A 17,417-nucleotide genomic window follows, 5' to 3' on the forward strand; every position below is an offset into this window, starting at 1 on the left:
CTAGGCTATTTTTAGTAGCTTGATTGATCAGGTCTGATCATACTTGTTATGATTTCACCCTTTTTTTACTTCTTTAACCCCTATTTATGCTTAGTCAAAGCATCTAGACCTGGCACCTAAAGACTATGGGACAAGGCTTAGTCAGCACAACAGGCCCAGACAACCATTTGTCTTCAAGTCATCAACAACAACCAGCAACACACAAAAACCCTTTTATATACAGTAATGATGCACAAAGGCAAGAGAACAAGAAGCAGAAGAAACCACAATGAGATGTATAGTAATAATAGCATGACATATACAGTATTTAAAAAGCTCACTCTTGCTGGATAAGACCCAGCTTCAAGCTAAAGTTTATAACCATCATTCTATCTTGAGTCTATATCTGACCTTGAGTCATAATGAGTACGAGTACACATTCAGTGGACTCAGCTGATCCCTCAAAGTGCAAAGAGATGGCTGTTTATCATGTGTATTCACTCATGTGATGCTTGAGTCTAACAATTAGCTCAAAGCTTCTACTTCCCTTTCTCAAGCCCAATTGTGCTGAGAAACCAAATACCCCCCACAAACTCTACCGACCTGAATTTCGACCATGAGTTCTTCGAACTCCTCTCATCTATCATTGGAACATTGATAGGATTATTGGTGATCATCCAGCTGTGCCAGAGATGCCATTCAATCACCGCCTGGGCTCTCAGACACTACAATGAGTTTTTACATATTTGAGAAATCTTATGCAATGTAACCTCTGACCTCCCCCTTCATGACATCCCCGAATCCCAACAAACAACCTACCAGCCCCCAGAAGCTGAACCTAGCAGCCTGCATCCAAGAGATAGTGAAGAGGAAGAGGGAGGACAACCCTGCTCTCGACCTGGAAACCAGGATAGTAGCATCTCAGGACAACAAGGGATCCTTGTTTCAGGACCCCCTCCTGACCATGAAGATGAAGATCTCTCAGAGGACTTCTTCTGCCAGTCCTCCTCCCCCTCTACCACCTCCCAAACCCATGGGATTGCTGACAATGCCAGGGACTCTCTCGATGCCCCTCAGATGGCTTGGTGACCCAGCAACAGAACTCCTTGAAGTCAGCCTGCTAGCTCCCACCTCTCCATCAGAGCCAGCTCAGGGATGGGCAGCCCCTCCCTCAACAATAAAGAGCAGCGACAATGAGTATAGGAAGAAACTGTCTATTGGTACTTCCTGATCTGAGACTTCACCATCTCCTTCAATTATGATGACACCGTTCAACAGGAGGAGTAAAGGCAGTGGAATGAGCTGCAGTCAGTACATTCAGAGCCAGAAGACCAGCATGAGCAGCAGAGGAGAGAGGCCATGCAGTATGATGAGTGCTATAAAGACAGGCAGCGAGAGGTGGAAAGGACTTGACTGGCAAGGGCAGACATCAGTAATTGGTATGGACTCCACCCCGAGGTCGCCAGTGTCCTCGCACCCATACAAGCTGACCTCTTGGCCCCAGCCAACATCTTCAGGGAGCCCAGTACCCCAAGCAGTGGAGTTCTGGAGCATTGGGCCAATGGCACAAGAACCTGACAACATGGGAGCCCCCTGACTCCTCAATATCCCCCTTCTGTTAAGCCCAAACTCCACATGACTATTAACACATGATAAACAGTTCAGAACCTCGCACTTTGGGTTAGACTGACTGAGTTCACTGATGTGTTAACAGAGGTGTGTGGTCAAGGCATTTGCAAGTCGCTTGAGATAGGATGGTAGAGAATAAACTTTAGCTCAAAGCTGGGGTATTACAGTGAGAGCTATGCTACTTAAATACTGTTCTGTTATTGTGCTATAAATAAATGTTCATAAAAGATATTGTCTGCTGTAGAGCTGTTACCCCTGCTGTTGCCAGGCTCTCCACAAAAGCTGTTGTCTTGCTGTTGTGCTCGTTATCGTTGCAGTGCAAGATGGGACAAAAGAAGTGTTGTCTCTCTCTTTACAGCACACAGCAATGCACTGGGAGAGTGACCAACTGGGCTGCTGAGCTAAGCATTCCCATAGTCCTAAGCACTGGCCTAAGCACTCTGACTAAGCAAAGATAGGGGTCATTTCTGAGGAAAAAGAAAAGAAAATGGAAAAAATCATAACACCTTCCTCATGAACCCCTAGCGCTGATTCCACCTTTGGAAGCGACAAGTCCATTCTCAAGCACTACAGACTATGAACCCCAAACACTGCCCACATCCTCACTCGCATCCTCCAAGGCTTTTTCAGAAATCGAGTTGTTGGACAGCTCATTAACAATGACTACAGAAACAACATCTGCCTCTATCGTGAGTGAGTGGAGGCAACAAGAGCTACAGAAGGGAACTGGTATGACTCTAATATCAGAAGTCGACCAGCCTCTGTCTATGAAAACATCTCAATATCTCCTATCACTGGCCCGAGTACCCAGCCAAGAGAGTGAGACAATGATACAGCAAGGGGCTGGGGAGAGCATCTATGATCAGCCCATCGATTTCCTTCTCAAGGAGGATGATGAGAACGAGAAAGGAGGAATAGAGAGCAATGATCCTCTAAGAGGACCACTATACGATTCACAGAAAGAAATGGACCAGAAAGAAATAGTGAAGCTAGTGCAGGAAGAGAGGATGTGAGAGTACCAAGAGTACTATGTGTGCAGAGTGAACTTTCTATAGTGCGATGCTGCTTGGGCAGCATCGCAAATGGGACAATTATATTTGTATTCCAGCACTAATGAAAGGACAGAAATCCTGAAATGAGTGGCAGCAGACTACACCACACAATAGTATAACCGACAACATCTGGAGTACTCGATGCGCTGATCTCTGGCATATCAAGTAACATTCTCCATAAAACCAATGCCATAAACTCCCCCTATGAATCTGCAATAAGCTGTATACCAAGCCTTATCAATCTGGAGCTGGATTTCGGTCACCGACCAACATACCCAGCTCATGGCAACTCGGCTAATCAGGTGACAATCTCAGCCTGAGGAAGGAGTTTGAAATCCATGGACCAGCAAAGGCAGCCAACTTCTAGAGGGACAACCACCCTCCGACCAGGCAGAGACTAGTGGAACAGGAAAAGAGCCCATACAAGATGATCCTGAAGCAGTTCACTTAGAATTCATGGTCTGAGACAGAGTCATTGTCCAGATAGAGAAACCAAAGGGCAGTTTGGTAGCCAATGATCAGTCCCTTCATTCATTCCTCAGGCCTCCTGCAGAATGGCAACAACTGCCATTCTCTGGATGGCCAAACCTGATGGGCACATTACCAGAAAATGCCAATGTTCTCCAATGCCATCCTGACCTTCTTCAGAAATCCTGTCCATTCAAAGAGGCTTCAGATGACATTGACAGATTCCTAGTAGACTGTGAACAGTATTTCGAAGTCTACATCAGATACCTAGGGATGGACATGAACAAAGTAGCCTTTGCAACCTTTTATCTGAAAGAGAAGGCAAAGACCTGGTGGATTCTTATATCCCCAAACTTCTAATCAACTATGAGGGAACATTACTGATACCCTTCCTGGCCAGTGTTCAAACAAATGTTGAACAACAAATTTATTGATCCCATGGTACAGGAAGTACACAAACAAAAGATTAAGGAGTACAAAATAGGAGATAAGATGGCAACAGATTATTTCAATGAGCTGGAGTGGCTCACCAAACTAGCTGGAATATAGGATGATGTTGCCAATGATGGCTGAATGGTCAAGGCCCTCAAACAAGAAGTCCCTCCTTCATACCTCATGATGATCTCCACAATAGGCATCAAAATTCTGATGCTCCATGGATACAATGAATGGAAGGAGCAAATCATCGAAATGTATAAGGAATGACAAAGGCAGAAAGCAGAGTCCACAATGCTACAAGAAGGCATGAAAAAGCTGACACCACCAACCCCAAACAAGTCAGAGACAACTGCTGGGAAATCACCAGGACCCTCTATTGCCTCCTCCTATAGTTCCCAGAAGACTGAAACCAGGACAATCTATACTGGCACAGGAAAACCAATGGACATTGATCGAATGAAGAAAGAAGGGAAGTGCTTCAACTGCAGGCAGAAGGGACATATGGCCAAGGACTGCCCAAAAAAGAAGCACACTAGGGAAGACATCCATGCCCAGATTGCTGAACTGCAAAAGGAAGAAGAAGAATTGAGCACAGAGACAAAAGTCGAAGAAGTAAAAGAAGGGGCCAGCCAGTGAGTGATTCCACTGAACTGGCCAAACAAGCAAAAGGTGTGCCCCTTGTAGCTGATAGTTGGACTCATAATACCTCTGTAGTTACCACCATGTCATCATTACCTATGCATTCAAATATACTCTGATCAATGACTACAAACATCTTTGAATTGCAAGAAAAAACTTAACTGCCTCCAGGCTGAACAAGAGCAGAGAGCCCCATATCCTGGCTCAAACCGTTCGACACTGAATGGACCTGGAGGGCCATCAGAGAAGCAAAAACAGAAGAAGTGGCAAAAGCCATATTAAAGAACTGGATTCATTAAACTCGAACAGAGGAGGTAACCAGCAAAGTAGTGGATGGGATCAAAGGAGCAGAATGACCCCAAGCCCTTGCATGGCTGGACGAGTTGCACAGACCCAGAAAATTCATCTGATGCTCCAAGACCCCTGGTCGAGATCTAACAGCAAAAGCCCAGATTGAGACCTTAACATCGTGGACAGTACACTCCGTAAACACCCTAATAGACAGTGGTTGCACTGGGAGTTCCATAAACTGGGCTTTCATTGACAAGTACCACCTCCTGACCCAGGCAACCACAGCCCCTATCTCAGTATACAATGCTGATGGAACAAAAAACCAAGCTGGGTCAATCACCAAATTCATCGAAATCTGACTCACTATCAGAGATCACTCAGAACAAATTGACTTAGCCATGACAGACCTCGGGACCAAAGAAATCTTCTTGGGCCACAATTGGCTCATACAGCACAACCCATTGGTAAACTGGAAAACTGGGTGAATCACATTTGCTCGATGCCAATATCGAAAAATCCCATTTGAATTACCCGATGAAGACCCAGAAGACTGGTGGGATGAGGAGATGGAGGATGGGGAAACTATCCTTGCTGTTGACCTACAGAACAAGATGCATGTCCAGGCCATCTATCATGCTAATAACCTGGCAGCAAAAGCTAATGAAGAGAAAGAGGAGAAAGCCTTCGAAGAGATGGTACCGGAATGGGCATGAGACTTTCAGGACCTCTTTAAAAAGGAAAGCTTTGATGAGCTCCCAGCCTCAAAGCCTTGGGACCACATGATCAAACTGATCCCAAATGCCAATGCCAATCTAGACTGCAAAATGTATCCACTCAGTAATCAGGAACAACAGGAGCTCAACAAGTTCCTTGATGAGAACTTGTCCAGCAGACATATTCAACCCTCTAAATCCCACATGACATCATCTTTTTTCTTTGTTAAGAAGAAGGACAGCAAGCTTTGACTGGTCTAAGACTACTGGAAGCTAAACGAGATGATGATTAAAAATCATTACCCCCTTTCTCTCATCTCAGAACTAATAGATAAACTCCAAGGCACTAAGTATTACACCAAGCTTGACATCCAATGGGGATATAACAACATTCAGATCAAGGAAGAAGATGAGTGGAAGGCTGCCTTCAGAATGAATCAGAGATTGTTTGAGCCTATTGTCATATTCTTTGGACTCACCAACTCCCCTGCCATGTTCCAATGGATGATGAATGACATCTTTAAGGATCTCATGGCCACTGGAAAGGTTATCATCTATCTGGATGATATTCTAATTATGTCACAAACCAAGGAGAAACACAGAAAGCTAGTGTGGCAAGTACTGGCCCTGATAAGGAAGCATCGATTATTCCTCAAGGCAGAGAAGTGTGAATTTGAGGTGCTTGAAATGGAATACCTCAGTGTTATCATCAGTGAAGGAAGCATTCAGATGGATCCAATTAAAGTGGCTGGGGTAACAGAGTGGCTGGAACCAAGCAAGAAAAAGAAGCTACAATCCTTCTTTGGGTTCACAAACTTTTACTGATGATTCATTCAGGACTATAGTAGAGTGGTGCGCCCTATGATGCAACTCATTGGGAATGCTCTGTGGACCTGGGGACTCTCCCAGCAGTCTGCATTCAATGATCTGAAATGATGCATAGCTGAAGACGTCATACTCGCCATCTCCATCCAGGAAGGAAGGTTCAGAGTCAAAGCCGATTCCAGTGAGGAAGCAATTGGCACAGTACTTTCTCAGGAACAGATGGGAAAATGGCACCCAGTCGCGTTCCTCTCAAAAGCCCTCACTGTCACAGAAAGGAACTATGAAATTTATGACAAGGAGCTATTAGCAATAATGCTATTTCTGGAGGAGTGGTGATATTATCTAATTGGCATCACCAAGGTCTTCGAGATCTGGACAGACCATCAGAATCTCAGGTATTTCTGGCAACCCCAGAAACTAAATCGCCAGCAAGCCTGCTGGGTCACAGAACTCAGCTAATACTAATATACTCTCTATCACAAAGTGGGTTTGGCTAATAAAAAGGCCAACCTCCTTAGCTGATGTGCAGACCATGATCAGGGGGGAAGTGATAATGCAGGAGTCCTCTTTCTTGCATCTGAACATTTTCAGGCAATGCTAATGCCAATGGAAGAAGAAATACATGAGTGCATCAAGAGTGCAACCTGAGATAGTCACAAATGGGACCAATGCATTGCCCCATCCCTGAACCATGAATGAGGACTGACTCAAGCAAATGAGCTTATTTGTTATGATGGACAAATTTACATCTCACATGACAAAAGATTATGAGATGACATCATCATAACATATTATGACTATATGACAGCTGATCACCCAGGGATCGCCAAAACAAAAGAATTAATCCTACAAGAATACTGGTGGTCCAAGATAGGAAATGATATCACTGACTATATCTGAGGGTGTGAAGTATGCTAAAGAGGAAAGGCATCAACAAAGCTATGTGCAGCTCCACTGCACCTCAATGAGATCCCATCATCACCATGGACTCACATCTCTGTAGACATGATCACAGGACTGCCTGACTGTAATGGCTATGACACTATACTAGTCATTGTCGATCAATTCTCAAAAGCAATCATCCTGATTGCCTGCTCCATGGAATTAAATTCTGAAGGATGGGCAAAGATACTATGAGATGAGATCTATGCCAAATATGGCATACCTCAAGTCATCATTTCAGATCGGAATTTCCAATTTGTCTTGAAGTTCATCACCGACTTATACCGACTGTTGAACATCAAACAGAATGCATCAACAGCATATCACCCTCAAACTGACAGACAGATAGAGCATGCCAATCAAGAGATAGAAAAGTACCTCCATCTCTTTATCAACTATCAACAGGATGACTGAGTCGAATGGTTAGCCCTTGCTGCCTTCCAACACAACAACTGAATACATTCAGCAATAGAAAAGACCCCCTTCTTTGTCAACTATGGCTGACACTCTCTTGTCACTCAAACAAATCACTGCCATACCTCGACCCCAGCCTCCTTGGACTTTGCCACAACTATGATGAAAATCCACACAGAAACTAAAGCAGCACTTAAAAAAGCTGCTGCTTCAATGAAAGCTCAATATGATAAACACTGACATGCCACACATGCATACTCCATCAATGACAAGATTTGGTTAGACACCACCAACTTACACCTACTCTGTCTAAAGAGAAAACTCACTGACAAATGAACAGGCCTATTCCCAATCACTGCCAAAATTGGGCAGAGCACCTATAAACTCCACCTACCAATATCCTGAAAAATACATGACATATTTAATGAAACACTCCTCTCCCCCTATATTGTGCCATCATTCCCTAACTAAGAATGTCCACTGCCTCCACTCTCTGACTTAATCAATGACAAAGAATACTACAAAATCAACCAAGTCTTAAACCATAAACTACAAAAAATCAAGGCCAAGGGAGGCGGAATAACAACAACAGTGGACTACCTGGTTAGTTGGAAGGGCTACGGCCTAGAATCCAACCAATGGGTTAATGAAAAACAAATAATGGCCAATGATGCAATCTATGACTATGAATTATCCCTTAATTAAGCTGTTGAGATGATGGTCTTAAGGAGGGGGTAATGTTATGATTTCACCCTTTTTTTACTTCTTTAACCCCTATTTATGCTTAGTCAAAGCATCTAGACCTGGCACCTAAAGACCATGAGATAAGGCTTAGTCAGCACAACAGGCCCAGACAACTATTTGTCTTCAAGTCATCAATGACAACCAGCAATGCACAAAAACCCTTTTATATACAGTAATGATGCACAAAGGTGAGAGGACAAGGAGCAGAAGGAACCACAATAAGATGTATAGTAATAATAGTATGACATGTACAGTATTTAAAGAGCTCACTCTCGCTGGATAAGACTCAGCTTCGAGCTAAAGTTTATAACCATCATTCTATCTTGAGTCTATATCTGACCTTGAGTCATAACGAGTACGAGTACACATTCAGTGGACTCAGCTGATCCCTCAAAGTGTGAAGAGATGGCTGTTTATCATGTGTATCCACTCATGTGATGCTTGGACCTAACAATACTCAACTGACTAATCCTATCCACTCTATTTCTCTCAATTCTAAGTTCTTTAGGTCATCTGACATCAAGAAATTCTGACTTAGGAAGTTGAGTCAAAACTTGGGATGCTAGCTACAGATCATTGGATTCTATTTCCTACTGCTCTTAGATAGTGCCATCTTTACTCAATACTGCATAACTGGCAATAGTATTATATCTCTAACTGTCTTAAAATATACTTATCTTAGTGGCATATAGAATTGGCTCCATTTGAGATACTGTTTCTAAGTACAACTTGGACTTAATATTTTCCAAGATGTGATGCAGAACTTTTCTAAGTTCAAACTCAACTTAGGATTTTTATCTTTATATCATGTTATTTTACAAAGTTCTTTTTGGACTTAGTATTAGTGACTAGCATGACTATCAGCTTTGAGCCTCAGCCATAGTCCTCAGTTACTAATATATTCCAGTGTGTTATGCAGAATTTGCAAATTATAGAGCTGAACATGTACTCAGTGTATCATTGCACTCCCATTTAACAATTGCAGTCTTTCTGTTGCCTTTCTGTCTAATAGCTGCAACCTCCCTCTGAAGCTCTCTGCAATCCTTCTCTCTAACTGCTGAAATTTGTTGTTGGACTGCCCTGTTCTTCTTTCTTATGAGTTTGATGGTAGATATTGAGGTATCACTTTATTGCTTAGTGTAGAATAAATCAGAGCCTTCTACTTTCTCTCTATTAAAATTTCTGTCTAAAACTACAACTATATTATAGCCAATATGATAGTGCAAAGAAAGGATTGTCTCATAGCATATGACTGCATACAGTCTGTCTCTTTGCTTCAGGTCATGTCAGAACTCAAATCATGATTGGATATAATTGCAAGAGACTATAAACCACTGTGACCATTAGCTGTAGAGACATGTGAAGGAAAGAGAATTATTGAGGCCAGTATAAGCATTTCTCTTTTCTGAATAAATGTTACTTACATGTTTTACTTAGAATGAATTCAACCTATTTTTATTTTTATTAGATATGATATATGCTTGACCTGTTTTTAAATATGATGGGTTCTACTTCCAGATCCAATCAGCATTCATTTTGTCAACTTAACTATATGGACTGACTCAGAAGCCAACATGATAATCTGAACTGATGCCAGCCACTGGATTCTCTGTCTAATATTGTAAAGAATTTTTTGTTGAACCAATTCTGAAATGAAATGTTATTATTCTCTTGAAGAAAAACTGGAATGCATAAGCCATAAAGATGATTGTGATATTTGACATATTGTGATAGGAGTTGAATCAGATCTGCCAGTTTCTGTCATGTGAATAGGATGTTAGTGCCATAGTAGAAAGAATCTGATTTATAATATGAAAGATAATACTGAGTATCATCTTTCTGAAAGATAAAGGAGGAGTATTTGACTATTTTATAGAAGTCTTAAAGTTGTTTATCATTTTTCCATGTAAGCTTATCTGACCAATAGCACTTATAGAAACAGCAAAAAAGGATGGTAGCAAAAAGAAGTGTTAGGCTTCTACTAACACTCACAAATCTCTAGCACTGCTTTCATCAGAGTCTAATTCTAAATGCTGAGTCTGGGTCTGGTTTTGATATAGAAGTATGATGAGATAAGTTATAAGGATTTTGTAGAGAGGGGTGGAGAGTTGTAGCTGATAGATATAGTCTGCCATTGTGGCAAGTGTTATGATTTTTCTACTATTTCTCTATCTTAATTCCTATTTATGCTTAGTCAGAGCACCTAGATCAGTGCTTAGGACTATAGAACTGGCTTAGTCAGCACAACAAGCCCAGTCAGTTGTTGTCTTTTGATGTAGCAACAACACTCAATGATGCACAATCACTCTTTTATAGACAGTAATGATGCCCAAGGACAAAGGGCATAATGACCAAGATAGATACAATAGGTAGCATTATTTATATTGACCATAACCTGTAGTATATAAGACAGCTTGCTCTCACTAGTAATCTCTAGCTTTGAGCTAAAGTTTATATTCATACCATTCTACCCTTGAGCTAATCACATTGGCCTTGTCACACACTAATCAATATTCACATCAGTGAACTCTGACAAAACACTTGAACATAAAGTGACATCAGTTTATCATGTGTCTATAATCATATGCAGCTTAAGCATAACAATTAGTTCAAAGCTTTTACTTCTCTTTTCTTATGCATAATAGTGTAGAGAAAATTGAATGTTATCTATCAATTCCAAATCTCCATCATTGGAACATTGTTAGGATTATTGGTGATCATCCAGCTGTGCTGGAGATGCCAATTAATCACTGCTTGGGCAGTTAGACACTACCAAGAATTCCAGAATATCCACCAAATTTTATGAAATGTCACTCTTGATCTTTTTCTTTACAACATTCTAATCTCTCTCTGAGCCTCCTATCAGTCTATAGCCAGAGCCATACTCCAAACTGAGCCTAAGAGAATGGATCAGAGTGTTAGATCCAAGCTGCATGTGATTATAAACATGTGATAAACTGTTGTCATTTCACACTTCAAGTGAAACAGCAGAGTCCACTTGATGTGATTATTGATTGTAGTGCTTCAAGGCCTTAGGATTGGCTTGAGGATAGAATGGTGTGAAAGTAAACTTTAGCTTGAAGCTGGAGTTATACCAGTGAGAGCTGTCCTACTTATATACAGTTGTCTGATATAGTTATAAATACTACTACTAATTGTATCCTTTGTGATTATTATGCTCATTGTCTTTGAGCATTGTTACTATCTACAATAATATTGTCATATGTCATTGAGTGATATTGTTGCATTGAAGGATAATGCTGGACTGGACTTATTGTGCTGACTAATCTAGTTCCACAGTTCTAAATGCTAGTGTAGGCACCTTGACTAAGCACAGATAGGGGTTAAGACAAGAAAAGAATGAAAATCATAACATTATCTTCTCTTTAAGACCATTGTCCTGATGGCCTAATTTAGGGATAATTTATAGTCTCATATAGTGTTAGGAGCATTCATACACTTTTCATTTATCTATTGGTTGGATTCTGGACTATAACCCTTCCAACTGACAAGGTAGTCCATCATAGTTGTTGTCCTCCCTCCTATGGGCCTTGACCTTTTGCAGTTTATAATTCAAAATTTGTTCAATCTTGTAGTGTTCCTCATCATCAATGAGGTTGGGGAGAGAAGGTGGCAGTCAGTCTTGGTTTGGGAAGACTGGTGCAATATATGAGGTCAGGAGTGATTTATTAAAGATGTTATGAATTTTTCAATGAGGGGAGAGGTAGAGTTTGTAGGTGGAGATACCAACTTTTACAAGGATAGAGAATAGGCCAGTACACTTATTGTCTAGCTTTCATTTTGAATGAGAGAGATGGAGGTTGGTAGTATCCAACCAGACTTTGTCATTAATGTTAAAGATGCATATGGAGTCTGGTGTTTGTCATATTGGGTTTTTATTATTGTGGCTGCTTGTTTGAGGGCTGTGCATATCTTGTTGTGTATATTGGTTATAGTTGCAGCAAAGTCTGTGGAGGCAGGTGTGATTGTATGGGTATGGGTGGTTTGTGTGATATGAGGGTGGCAGCCATTGTTGATAAAGAAAGGGGTTTTGCTGATTGCCAAGTGGATGTGATTATTATGTTGAAAGACAGCCAGAGCTAGCCACTCCATCCAGTCATCTTGGCAATAATTAATAAAGAGATGAAGGTATTTCTTGATCTCTTGATTAACCCATTCTGTCTGGCCATCAGTTTGAGGGTGATACACAGTTGAAGCATTGCAGCAGATGTTTAGTAGTTGATAGAGATTATCAAGGAATCTCAAGATGAATTGTAGTCCTTGGTGGGAGATGACTACTTGTGGCATTCTATATTTTGTGTAGATCTTGTCATGCAGAATCTTGGCTCAGCCTTCAGATGTTAGCTCTATGGAGCATGCAATGGGAATGACCACTTTTGAGAAGCAGTCAATAATGACAATAATGGTGTCATAACTATTACACTCCAGTAATCCAGTGATCATATCCACTGAAATATAGGTCTATAGTGAGTTGAGTACTTCATTCAGATAAAGGAGTGCCACATGTGGCTGGATCATAGTCTTGCCTCTCTAGCATGTTTCACACCCTTTGACATACTGCTTGATGTTCTGGCCCAATTTGGGCCACCAATACTCTCATAACATAAGTTCTTTTGTCTTGGTGATTCTGAGATACCCTGCAGTTATATGATCATGACAGGTTGCAATAATTTCCTCCTAGAGTGCATGATCTCATAAGATATATATTTGTCTGTCATAGCAGATTAGTTCTTTCTCCCTTGTCATTCTGCATTTGTGGTTCAGTGATGGGACTACACATTGATCCCATTTACTGGTGTCTCTTATCATGCTCTTGATCCACTCATGGATCTCCTTCTCTGTTGGCATTATCATAGCATAGAAATGTTTAGACCTGAGTAACATGATGCTCTGATTGTCATTCTCTCTCTGGTTATGGTCAGCATGCTAACTTAGGAGGTCAGCTTTCTTGTTGGCAATGCTGGCTTTATAGTAGAGAGTGTACTTGTATTGACTGAGTTTGGTTACCCATTGAACTTGGCAATGGTTCAACTTTTGCAGTTGTTGAAAATATCACAAGTTCTGAATGATCTGTCCATATCTTAAAGGTTTGGGCTGCACTGATCAGGTAGTGCCACTATTCTTCTAAAGCAATCATGATAGTGAGCAACTCCTTGCTGTAGATTTTGTAGTTGCATTTGGTGATCATGAGGGCTTTAGAGAGAAAAGCAACTGGTCATCACCTTCCATCCTGCTTCTGAGAAAGCACTGCCCTGATAGCCCCCTTGCTGGAGTCTGCTTCAATATGAAATTTCTCTTTCTGAGTTGGAATTGTGAGAATCACATCCTTGGCAAGTCATCGCTTCAGATCATTAAATGCAGTTTGCTGAGAATGCTCTTATGCCCAAGATGCATTTTCTGTCAGCTGCATCATCAGCCAGACTATTTTGCTGTAGTCCTGTATGAATTATCAGTAGAAGTTAGTGAACCCCAGAAAAGATTGGAGTTCTCTTTTTTTGTGGGTTCTGGCCATTTCATTACTCCTGCAACCTTCACTGGATCCATGCAGATACTCTCTTTGCTGATAATCACTCTCAAATACTCTATCTTCAGTACCTTGAACTTGCATTTTTCTGCCTTGAGAAAGAGCTTATGCTTTTGCATTAGCTCCAGGACTTTTCATAGTAACTTTCAATGCTCAGTTTGATCTTTTGACATGATCAAGATGTCATTCAGATATCATGACCTTTCTAGTGGTAATGAGATCTTTGAATATATCATTCATCATCCACTGGAATGTAGTGGATGAGTTTGTGAGTCCAAAAAACATAACTATTGGTTTGAAAAGTCCTCAGTTTGTTCAGAAGGTGGCTTTCCATTCATCTCTCTCTTTGATATAGACATTGTTATAGCCTCACCAAACATCTAGCTTCATGTAGTACTAGGTGCTCCTGAGTTTGTTTATTAGTTCTGAAATTAAGGAGAGTGGATAGTGATTCTTGATTGTCATTTTATTCAGTTTTTGGTAATTCTAAATAGACTGGAGCTTTCCATTCTTCTTTTTGACAAAGAAGAATGGTGATGCCATCAGTGACTTTGATGGTCAAATTTATCCACTGGAGAAGTTCTTATCTAAAAACTTATTGAGTTTCTCTTGCTTATGATGTCTAAGTGAATATGTTTTGCAGTTAAGATTAGTGTTGATGTTTGAGGTTAACTTGATGGCATGATCTCACAGTTTTTTTGGCTTTAGCAATTCATCAAAGTTTTTTTTCTTGAATATGTCACAGTAGTCCTGCACCTATTTCAGCACTATTTCTTCAAACATCTTTCCTTTCTTCTGTTCATTCACCTTGGCTGCTAGGTTGTTGGCATGATGTATAGTATATAGGTGTAGAGCTGATTGAAGGTCAACTGCAAGAATTGTTTCTCCATCCTCTATTTCCTCATTCCATCAGTTCTCCAGATCTTTATCTAATAGTTCAAATAGTATTTTTTAGCATTGTATACTAGTATAAAGGCTGCAGTAGCTCAGGTCAGAAGATTGTGCTTGTTAACAAAAGCATGGTTGATCAAGCTGCTAGTACAGCCACTGTCAATTAGTGTGATGACTGCATGGGTCTTTTGATTGGTTAATATTTCAATCTGAGCTTTAGTGGTCAGATCCTGCCCTGGAGTTTTTGTGCATTGAACATATTATTGGGGGCCTTAGAGCTCATTAAGCCATTCAAGGGCTCAACATCTTTCAGCTTTTCTCATCTCTTTGATCACTTCATCTATTACTTTCTTAGTGCAGGTCTTATATACCCAGTTTTTAAGTACAGCTTTAGCTGCTTCTTCCATGGTTGCATCTCATATGGCTCACCAGATCCATTCAGTATCAAATGGTTTGAGCTATACTTAAGGGGTCTCTCCCCCTATTTGGCCCACAGGCATTTGAGTTTTGAGTTTTGATGATTCTTTGGCAGGTTGTGTAGTAGTCAGAGCAGATATATTCAAATGCATGCATAATTTAGACATATGAGTACCTACAGAGGAACTATTAGTCTGTCCTGCAGCTACTTTAACTGTTCTGCTAAGTCCTGTGGCTGATCTAGTAGAATTGCTCACTGATTGGCCTTGTCTTTTATCTTCTCCAGTTTAGTATCTGCTTTTAGAGCTTCATATTCTTTCTGGAGTTCAGCAATCTGGGCTCAGATATCCTCCCAGATTTTCTTCTTCTTCAGGCAATCCTTTGCTATGTGGCCTTTCTATCCACAATTAAAACACTTTCCTTTCTTCTTTATACAATCAATATCCATAGGTTTATTGGTCCTAGTATAAGTTGTACTGGTTCTGGTCTTCTGCATGGTGTAAGAGAGCATGATAGTGGTGTTTGATTTTGGGGTAGTTCTGATTTTTCTATTAGAGAATCTGCTAGACTTTTTGTCAGGCTGAGCACTGGTATTTACCACCTTCTGTCAAAGTTGTTCTTTGTTTATTTCTGTAATTCAGTCCTTCCATGCATCATACTCTCTTAGCATATTGGTTCTGATGTTAGAGATTATAGAGATATAGGAGGAGGGGATGCTAAGCTTGAGGTACTCAACTATTCTCCTGTCATCATTGGTGCTTTCCTGTACTCCTGCTAATGTTCCTAGTCACTTCAGTTTATTGAAGTACTCACTTGTGACTTTATCTCCAGCCATCTATAACTCTTTCATTTTGTTCTTGTGCACCTCCTATACAGCTGGATCAATGAACTTGTCACAGACCATCTGTTTGAATATCAGCCATGAGAGAAAGTGGTGATGTTGTCTGGTGGAAGAGTAGAATGTGGGAGAAATGAGCATCCACCAGCATTTGGTCTTGCTCTTGAAGTAGAAGGCAGCAAAAGCTACTTTATTCATGTCAGTTCTGAGATAAATGATATACACCTCGAAATATTATTCACAGTTGATCAGAAACTGATTAATATTATCAAATGTGCCCTTAAAGAGGCAAGATGTTCAGATGAGATCAGGTTTACATTATAGAATGGCCACAGTCTGAGGTAAGGCCCTTATGGAATTAGGGTATTTGTCAAATAGTGGCTAGTGCCATTCAGTAGATGAGCCAGAGAAGGAGTGGAGAGAGTTATCATCAGCAATGGGACTCTCTTGTGGGGCTGTGTCCTTTCACACTATCACCTCATTTTGAATGGTGAAGCCTAGTCAAATGGCTTTGGGGTCATCTTTAACAGGTTCCTTTCTGGTTCTGCTCTCTTTGGCCTTGTCAGGTGGTGGTTAACCTCTAAGTAGTCAGCTCCCTTTGCCAGTCTATAGGTTCTGAAAGCCAGTTGGTTAGCTGGTTGGCTTGGGTCATGGCCATGAGAGCTGAGTTGCTGAGGTTTAAACTGAAGGTGCAGAGTATGAGTACTAGCTTCAGCTTGATCAGGTCAATGGAGCTATATAAATAGCTTATTTCAGGGCCATAGACAGAGTCTACAGCATTGGCTATATGTTGTACTTTGATTTGTATGACAGTAGTTCACTGAGCTGATCTTCTGGGTGCCAATGATTATAGACTGAAATGGCATGCTTAGTTGTAGAGTACTGTAAAATGTCCTGTCACTCAGATGGTTCTGCATTAATGTATAGCTGTTCTATTTGCAATGCTAACCACTTGGTATCACACCATAAAAATATTATCTCTTTTTCATATAAGTCCTGGTACTCTTCTTCTCTAGCCCTTTGTATTTTCTGCCTCAGCACTTCCTCATCAACATTTTCTTTTGCATATTTCATAAAATCCTTGAGCCTATATGGGCTTCACTGCTTTCTATTTTGTTCTTATCATTCTCAACCTTGCTGCTCTCCTTATCTATGTCCTTGAGAGGGGAATCAGCAGGCTGGTCAAAGATGCTCCTCTTATGTAGTCTGATTGTCACTGGAGAGCTGATGGGGCTGAGTACTGGGTCCAGCCTTGGGATTTCTGGAGATGGGAGTAGTGGATAAGTGTGCTTGAGGACTGGCTCCAATCTCAATATCATATTAGTTGCCACCATATGCTTGCACTGCTACCAAGTCCTCATTATAGACTCAGAAGTTTTCATAAAACTCTAAGTTGAGGAATTGTCCTACAACTCAACTTCTGAGAAATTGCCAGAGAGTGTAGTCAGAGACATGGACATTGAGAAGTACTTATAGCCTATAGATGCTGAGAATAGATTTGGCATCCAAGTGGATGGTGTTGGGACTGGAAGTATGTTGGAAAGAGGGATACTGGAGAGTTTCAGAGCTGGCACATTGAAGAGAAGAGATGT

General features: G+C 40.9%; 1 protein-coding gene across 1 annotated transcript; it reads left to right on the top strand.

Annotated features, from left to right (window-relative positions):
* Positions 1-766: 766 nt before the first annotated feature.
* On the top strand, positions 767-1,576 carry BT62DRAFT_920326 (uncharacterized protein; the record flags this gene model as incomplete). Its single annotated transcript, XM_043184215.1, has 2 exons — positions 767-1,176; positions 1,258-1,576. 2 exons carry the CDS (start codon positions 767-769, stop codon positions 1,574-1,576), a joined length of 729 nt encoding a protein of 242 aa, XP_043039122.1.
* Between the last annotated feature and the right edge of the window lie 15,841 nt (positions 1,577-17,417).

Source organism: Guyanagaster necrorhizus, assembly GCF_019112545.1.
Source record: "Guyanagaster necrorhizus MCA 3950 unplaced genomic scaffold BT62scaffold_14, whole genome shotgun sequence".
Classification (NCBI taxonomy): domain Eukaryota; kingdom Fungi; phylum Basidiomycota; class Agaricomycetes; order Agaricales; family Physalacriaceae; genus Guyanagaster; species Guyanagaster necrorhizus.